At 61.5% G+C, this 7,967-nt stretch overlaps 2 protein-coding genes across 2 annotated transcripts in view; one reads left to right on the top strand and one right to left on the bottom strand.

Moving 5' to 3' along the window:
- Nucleotides 1-3,125: 3,125 nt before the first annotated feature.
- MNEG_10317 (hypothetical protein) lies at nt 3,126-5,790 on the bottom strand (the record flags this gene model as incomplete). The annotated part of the gene is made up of 5 exons (XM_014041210.1): nt 3,126-3,136; nt 3,796-4,756; nt 5,039-5,155; nt 5,389-5,425; nt 5,765-5,790. The coding sequence occupies 5 exons, from the start codon at nt 5,788-5,790 to the stop codon at nt 3,126-3,128; spliced, it is 1,152 nt and encodes a 383-aa protein (XP_013896664.1).
- A 457-nt stretch (nt 5,791-6,247) lies between these two features.
- Nucleotides 6,248-7,967, top strand: part of MNEG_10318 (hypothetical protein) — a gene marked incomplete at both ends in the record, with an annotated part of 3,620 nt that continues 1,900 nt past the window's right edge. Inside the window, 4 exons of the mRNA XM_014041211.1 lie at nt 6,248-6,278; nt 6,844-6,938; nt 7,313-7,480; nt 7,820-7,925. Coding sequence (XP_013896665.1) covers nt 6,248-6,278; nt 6,844-6,938; nt 7,313-7,480; nt 7,820-7,925 — 400 coding nt within the window. The remainder of the gene's footprint in view (nt 6,279-6,843; nt 6,939-7,312; nt 7,481-7,819; nt 7,926-7,967) is intronic.

The raw sequence follows: 7,967 nt of genomic DNA on the forward strand, positions 1-7,967 counted from the left end.
GGGTTGGGGGGTGGGAGGGGGGAGAAGGGGCCCGTTTCACACTCAATAGGGCGATGTCGGAGCGTCGCTCACCAGGTGTGACGAAATTCAAGGGAATCGGAATAGGTTGCTTGTGTTGCTGCCGTGCCTGAAGATGGCGGTGCTGGTGCGGCTTTTTGTTGTGTGTTCAATCCCACGAGCCTGGACGGCTCCAGGTGCGGGAGACCGCGGGACGACGTAACAACCCTGCTATACCCCAGTTGGCTGAGGGCGGCGCTGGATTGCTTGCCGGCCGCGCCATGTATATATAGGCGGCTTGCATGAGCAGCATCAGGGTTGGCAAGCGCAGTGCTGAAGATTGCGTGTGCAGGAAGCCAGATCACGCCCCCAGTTGAGGCGTGCGCATCACCCCTTGCCCCATCGGAGCGCGTTACATGCAGCTTGGATGCGCACTGCTGCGTGCGCCACGCATTGCCGGGTGCGGCCAGGGCTGTTGCGCCGCCTCGAGCCAACCCAGCACCCAGCGGGACCCCTGTACGGGGCACCTCAGGCGCGTGCGCCGCACCTGCTTGTGCACCCACTCCCGGGCGCCGCGGGCCTGGTCTGGCAGCTCCTCAGCCAGCAGGGCCAGGTTGAGCCTGTGGCAGAATCGGGGCCGCTGTACAGCCGGACGAGCTGATCCAGGGAGCTGCGGCGCAACAAAGAGGGAGCGCGCGTGCGTGCAAGGGCGGGAGTCGGTCTGGTGCAGCGCTGCGCGCTGATCAGGTGGACAAACAAACAGCCATGGGCGCGACAGAGGTTGTACCTGCCGGTGTGCACCCGCAGCCGCGCGCATGTCTGGGTGCCCACAGGGGATGTCCATGGCAAATCATCTTTTCATGATTCGCGATGAGGCATAAGCATGAAGCGCTTGCCACGAGGGTCTCAGCCCAATTGACAGCCGCTGATTTGAGGATTTTGCTGCAGGAGCCTCCTGACAGGTTCAACCCACAACTGGTTCGCGTCCCAACCAACCATCACGCCTGTCCTCTGGAGCCCGGAGGCGGTCAACACCAATGTATGGTGACCCCACATCCTCTGCGTCACCCCCTCACCTGCGTCGCCGCTGCTGCTCGGCTGGGCTGTCGCGCGCCGCCGGCATCGTATGACCAGCGGCATCCTTGGCAGGCCTTGTGCATGTCAGTCAGCTATCTTTGTTGGAGTGAACGAATGGTTGATGCATAGCGCTCGTATGTTACATGCTACTAGAAGACTCAACATCGACGCTCTCCGACCCCCATCTGCGCACTATGCTTCACGCAGAGTTCAACGCCCGCTGCCGCCCGCCAGCCTCGCAGACCAGGCGGCAAACGCGCCTCAACGCCCGCCGCACCGGAGACCCCCAAGCCGAGCACGCCACGCGGGATGCGAACGCCGCCACCACCTCGGCCGCGGGCGACCCATACGGCGTCCCAAGAACAAACAACATCGACACGGCACAACAGCCTGGGCTTGAACCAGGGATACATGGAGGGATGGCGCATGCTTTCGACACATCTCCGCACAGGCTGCCTGCTCAGCTGCAGAAGTTGCAGCACACCGCCTGGGCTGCCCTGACTTGGCCAGGCGTTATGGTGCAGCATATCCCCTGCAAACCCCTCCAGCCCCCACCTGGCGCCCGCCGCCTGCAGCAGCGCGGTTGCCGCCGTCGCCAAGCACCTTGCACAATGGCCATTGCCATTGCGGTGGACGGCAGTGCTCGTGCCAACACCAGCGCCGGCGCCGCCGCTCCACACGACCGCGCCCCCATCCAATCGGCGCGCTCCTGAGCTCGCCCACCCACTGCCTCAGCGCCGAGAGCTGCCTCCTCAAGGCCCCGCACCATCGGCAATGGTCGGCTGCTGTGACCGACCTGATGGGCAGGTTCACCCATGAGGTTGCCAAGTGTTGTCTGTATGGGGAGCTGGGGAGCTCGTGGAATCAGCTTCACTCTCGAATGGAACCAAGTTTGCCCAATCAATGGCGGGTATTGCCCAAGAAACAGCTGCCCCGCCACGCATACCAGGCTGCCTGCCACCGAACGAGACGGCACACCTCGACACATCCTGTTCCAGATAGATGCACCTGCCCCATCCCACACCGCCCCCGCTCTCAGTCATTCACCCCTGGCAGCAGGTGCGACACAGTGATCTTGGGCCCAGATGAATGCCAAAGGCCCTCTGCAGCACCATCCACACTGCCAGCGGTGGAGATACAGGAGCCCGCCACCGCCCGCTGTCGCCTGTGTGGCATCGGATTGGAGCGCACATGTGCGGCGTCGAACGCACGGTTGGCGCCGCCCAACAAATCTGACACCAGTTGGCCCGCGCGCGCCTGAGTGACGGTTGCAATCACAGCGGCTGTGTATGGGGACACTCATTGCTGGACTTGGCAGTGTAGTAGTGTGGGCGGCGCTGTGATTGCGACGTGCTCAGGCCCGTTCCGCGCTGGGGGCGGAGTGCGGTGCGGCAAGAGCAGAGCCCACACGGGCGGAGCGCGGTGCGGCAAGCACACACCTGGTGCTGCCGAATCGCAGCAGCGCGCACCGGCTATCAGGTCCTTCACTATGCTGCTCGCGCCTTGTCCCCTGTGAACGCCTCAGGCTCCTTGTCCCCATCTCATTATTGCCTGGTCCCTTGACGCCTCTATCTTATCCCCTTCGGCGCTTGCCTGCGCTCGTCGGCGACCTTAGTTTGCGATTGTGCCTCTGATACCGGGGCCTCACATCCGCCACTCTGGCTGCTGATCGCCGGGGCGATGATCTCGGCTGGTGATCGCTCCAGGAAACTTCACAACCAATTGTGATCAATTGTGGAGCCAAAGCAGCGTCGGTTACGGCGGTGTAGGCCTGCAACACGAGTTCAAGCGCCACACCAGCAGTCCAGCACTTGAGTCATGCAGCCGCATCCGCGAAGCTGCCCAGATGCATTGTCGCCGTCAACTCGCGTTGCGATGGGAACTCTGGCTGCGCCCACACGACAGGTTACTGGCCTCGCTGCGCAACAATCTCAAACCAATTGTACCGAAAAGGATCCCTGGACATGCGCACAGCGGACGCGGCGGCCCTCCAGACCAAGATGGAGCATGAAGTGGCGCTTGGCCGGTGCGTACTGTTGTATATGTACGCTTCAGGCGCCGGCTGGTGTGCAACGGGCGCAGGGGCGAGTGCGTGTATGGCAAGCTGCCGAGTGACACGGTGAACAGACTATGCGCATGATTTTATCCAAGTGCCGCATCACAACAACAACGCATGACACTATTGGGGGCGCAATGATACATCAAGAACCTCTGCTGAAAGTGGGACAGCAGTTGTTGGACCGCACAAGTTGTTCAGTGGATAGCGCACAGAGATCTACACAGCAGGCCAGTCCAGTCCACCAGCGGCTTCCGAGCACATGCGTGCAGCAGGGCCTGGCGTGTCTTTGTGCAACAGAGTGTAAAAGCCCAACAGACAGCCGCGCATACGTGTGCAGATCGATCCAGCAGGCTGCACCGGCTTGCAGCTGTAAGAGTGCTATGCTGCATGCTTCCTGGGACGTGATTATGGCATTGCCATCCATTCATGGTATTAGAAAGCGATGCACAAAACAGGGTAGAGTTCCTCACATGTGGGGGCATTGGTGGGGTTTATTGGGGTGCTGCTTCCTATCCAATTGGAAGTACTAAAGAAAGATACCCCAATACTGCCAAAGTCTGTAAGACCGGCACTACTGGTGAACCCAAGGCACGAGGCTGCTGCGGCCACTACTCCGGTTGGCTGACTGCCAGACCAAAAAGCACCGCGAACCGCAAACACACCTGCATCGTCCAAGGTCAGCAAGAGGCCTCCCAGCATGCTTGTGAAGTTGCGAGCCAACACGACGCCGCTCGCCTCGATTGCCAAGCCGCTGGGGACACCGTACTTTGTAGGGAAATCGGCAATTTGGTCGGTTGCCGATGTCGATAGGAACGCGTGCACCTGGGTGAGCCCCGCCGGCCGGTTGATGGAGGCACTGCACAAGGCGTCAGCACCAGACCGGCCACCAAGGTTTCCGTTCCTTTCTGTCGAAGATTCACGGTAGATCACCACCCGCGAGCGCAGGTACTGTGCGGCAGGCACGCCCCCCAGACTGACTGCGTTGATGTTGGCCAGGTCTGCAGTTTTCGCGTAGACACTCAAGTCAATGGCAGACACATTGGCTACGGTGGCTGCCAGTGAGGCGAGGCTGGTGTTGACCGACGCGATGGCTGCCGCGCCTATGGTAACTGTGGCATTCAGAGACTCCACGGTGGTTTTGGCCAGCGAGACTGCCGCCGCGTCCGCTGCCTGGGCTGCCTTGATGGCGGCCAAGGAGGTGTTGACGGCCGAAAGCTCAAGGCCGCAGGCGCACTGCTGCGACGCAGACTTGAGCGCCGCGATGTCCTGGGCCGCGGTCTGGTTTGCCGCCTCCAGCAGGGCCAGTTGCTGAGCGGTGCGTGAGTCGGCCGCTGCAAGGACGGCGAGCTCTTGAGTGATGTTGCCCAGGTTGGTTGCGTTGGCTGCGTTTGCTTGCAGCTTTTGCACGCCAGCGGTGAGCGCCGCAATCGTCGCTTTGAGCTCGTCCACCTGGGCGCGCAGCACGGCTGTCTGGTTGCTCCCCTGGACAAAGGTGTCCTGCAAAGAGCTGGCCTGGGCGGCGGCGGCGGTGACCTTGGGCTCGAGAGCTGCCAGGTCACTGGACACTTTGTTAACCTGTGCGGCAGTCGCCACACCACAGCCGTAGCGCAGCTTGGTGGGGTCCTGCGGGAATGGAAATGTGCCGGTTGTTCCAAGCGCAAAGCAACCGGCGCGGTGATCAGGACATGCTTGCAACATGTTAATGGGCACGTTGTCCAGAGGAAGGGCTGGAGGGGCTGCATGTGCTCTCACCCCACAAACAACCGAGCAAGTCACCACTGCATTGCCGCATGTGTTTGCTGCCACACCCACACCAGCACGCACCAGACACCTGCCCATGCACAAGAGTTTTTTTTCCCGCATGCGTTGTTCTCTGTGTGCGTGCGTGCGTGTGAGGGCACGCACCTTGCTGTCGGCCGTAGCGTTGGCGGGTGCCAGCAGCTCGCTGCACAGCTGGTCCATGAGGGCGGTGGGGCCGGCCTTGGAGGAGCACGACTTGACCAAAGCCTTGACAGGCGCGCACTGAATGGGGACGTGCAAGGAGTGCAGAGTTAGTTCATGCATGACTGCAGGATGCTGGCTTCGCGTGCGAAAGCGAGACACAAATACAGCAAAGTGCAGGCGGGCTTTTTCCATCTTCCCGAGGTAAGGCGCCTACATGCATGGCCGCCACGCTGGGGCAACCAAGCTAAGCAACACGCTGGTGCGCGCCCAGGTCTTGTTTCAACCCAACCTTGCACTCAGGTGTCACTCACCACTGCCAGCTTCTGCTTTTTGGGGGTCGCCTGAGGGCTGCAGGGGACACGCCAAGAGGGCGGGAGCAGCGGGAGGACGACAGTGTGGTTCAGCATGCACATGAATGCATCCGCCGCGTCGACAGCCAACATGCAGGGATTCATGGGCATAAACGGAACATCGCAAACATAGGCACATCAGCTGGGGTGGCTGCGATAAGCTCGCAGTGGGTGTCATCAGTCGTCAGGCTGATGTGGGGGACACCTCCAAGTTCACGGGGTGGGTCCTGCCGGCACACATGGCAGCATTTCTTTCCTATTGACGGGTTGTGCGCCGCACGTGTCTGGAGCGCGCTCCGATCAGGACACCCCCAGCCACACAAGCCTGCCAGCGCACCTGACGCACATGACCACGCCCAGCATGTTGCAAAAAAGCAGCAGTACAGCCGCCAAAGGCATGAGCGATCTCGTTGTACACCGCATGCTGGGATTGGCGACGTCAACGGGAAGTTACGACTTCAGCGCTGATGTTTCGAGCAAAGGATATATTTCTCCGTGTCAGTGGAGGTGTAAGTCACGTCCACCGTATCTCTGATTGCCGCACACTTGCCACTGCGCCTGGTGAGGCGGTGACTGTGAGTGAGCTGAGTGAGGCCGACAAAAACGCACGAATCCAAGGTAGTTGAGGTATCTGTGTGACTCATGCCACCTGGGATACGTCTCGTGTGAGACCCATTTCGCGGGTACGATTCCACTACGATTAGTGTTAAAGCGTCACGCCATGTGCAGAGATCATGCCCGTTTTACTCATCAGCGTGCGAACTAGGGCGGCCCAGCTCGGATGAACACTCGTCGGAACTTGCAGGCTCACGAACACACGATGGACACACGTGGGGACTTGCAGGGTTCCGGTGCGCTTGGGCCACCACCGTAGTAACGCCCTGGTTCTTGAGATGATCAAGCGCAGTGTGTTGTGTCCCTCAAACCCACAGCCGCAGTGCCTGAGCCTTCCAGTCAGGGCGAAGAGCAACATTTTGTGTGGTGATGGGGTTTTGATTGCGCAATGCCGCTGCGATAGGGTTGGGATGCCGACAACTGGAGATGATCAAGCGCAGTGTGTTGCGTCCCTCAAACCCACAGCCGCAGTGCCTGAGCCTTCCAGTCAGGGCAAAGAGCAACATTTTGTGTGGTGATAGGGTTCTGATTCGCGCAATGCCGCTGCGACAGGGTTGGGGTGCCAAAAACTACACAGTTTGCATGGCGATGACACCCCGATTACTGATGATGGGGTTGCACATTACACCAGTGCCGTCTTGCCATGTGTGTCTGCTGGAAGCAAGGATAACAATTGAAGCATTGTTGCACATGAGTGTGCAGGTACCAGAAAGCGTCAGCTGGCAGCGAGGCATTGAGTGGGTGCTGCTCCGAGCACCTCTCCTCCAGCGCGTCGATGGGACACGACCGGGGGTGGGGCAGGGGCGTCAGCAGGCGAGGACGATGGGGGCGATGAGGAGGCTTGCGCAGAGGACAGCAGCGAGGAAGATGGGGGAGGACCTGATGAGTACGAGCAGGTGCGCTCGCCGCGGCCATACGCGTACTGTATGGGGATCCCAGGGTGTGCTGTGCTGTTGATGCATGCGTGGCCAGCAGGATGGAGGGCACGATGATTGCGGCGCAGCTGGCCCTGCCATGCATGTACGGCTCTGAGCCTCCCCATACACAGCTTTCTCAAGCGCAAACCTGTCTTCGAAGCGCCCACCATGCGGCGCGCAGCGCGCAAGCCGAGCTCGGCTCACGCAATCGGGCCGGGCAGCCTGCCCCGCTTTCACAGCTCACGGCACCTTGCGCCCAGCTCAACCTCGGCATCCCCACTCGTGCATTGAGTACCGCATAAACGGACGGCACTAGCACAGCAGTAATCCCTGCCGCTCTCCCCCACACAAAGGACGACTTCCTGGTGGGAGAGGACGAGGAGTCGGGCGGCGGCGACGACGGCGCCGGCGGCGCGCCGGGCGCCGGCGGCAAGCGCAAGAAGCGCAAGCGGCGCAAGAGCGCGCGCGAGTACCCGGTGGATGAGGAGGACTACGACCTGCTGGAGGACAACCAGGTCATGGTGAGTTGTGATAACGTCACGGGCGGGGCATCAGCAGGGGCACGATTGCGATGTTTGTTGGGGCTGGCCGCTGCATTGGTGGTGCGGTGTGGGGCTGCAGCCTCGGCGGGACCTAGCAGAGGACGCGGCCGGACAGCAGTCAGCTTGAGGTGCGCTGGGCCTAGTAGTGGCGGCTGCTGCCCCGCAGTGCAGCTGCAGCATGTGTGTGGCGTGCGAGCTGGGTTGAAGCGATGAGGTCAACAGCCGGGATGAATTCGCAAAGGGCCCCGGCAGGCCCTGCCGGCCGGGCCTGCCGCGTTGCACGTGCTGTCCTCCTTCCCCTCCGCATTCCCTCCCCAGGCCCGCCGACCGGTGCAGCATAGCAAGCGCCTGAAACGGCGCGGCGACGAGCCGTGGCGTGTCATGGGGGCGCAGCAGCTCAAGGAGAGCCTCTTCGGCGCCGGGGGTGAGGGGCCGCCGCCGCGCACTGCACTGCTCCACCACGGCC

Source organism: Monoraphidium neglectum (assembly GCF_000611645.1).
Source record: "Monoraphidium neglectum strain SAG 48.87 unplaced genomic scaffold scaffold02269, whole genome shotgun sequence".
Classification (NCBI taxonomy): Eukaryota; Viridiplantae; Chlorophyta; class Chlorophyceae; order Sphaeropleales; family Selenastraceae; genus Monoraphidium; species Monoraphidium neglectum.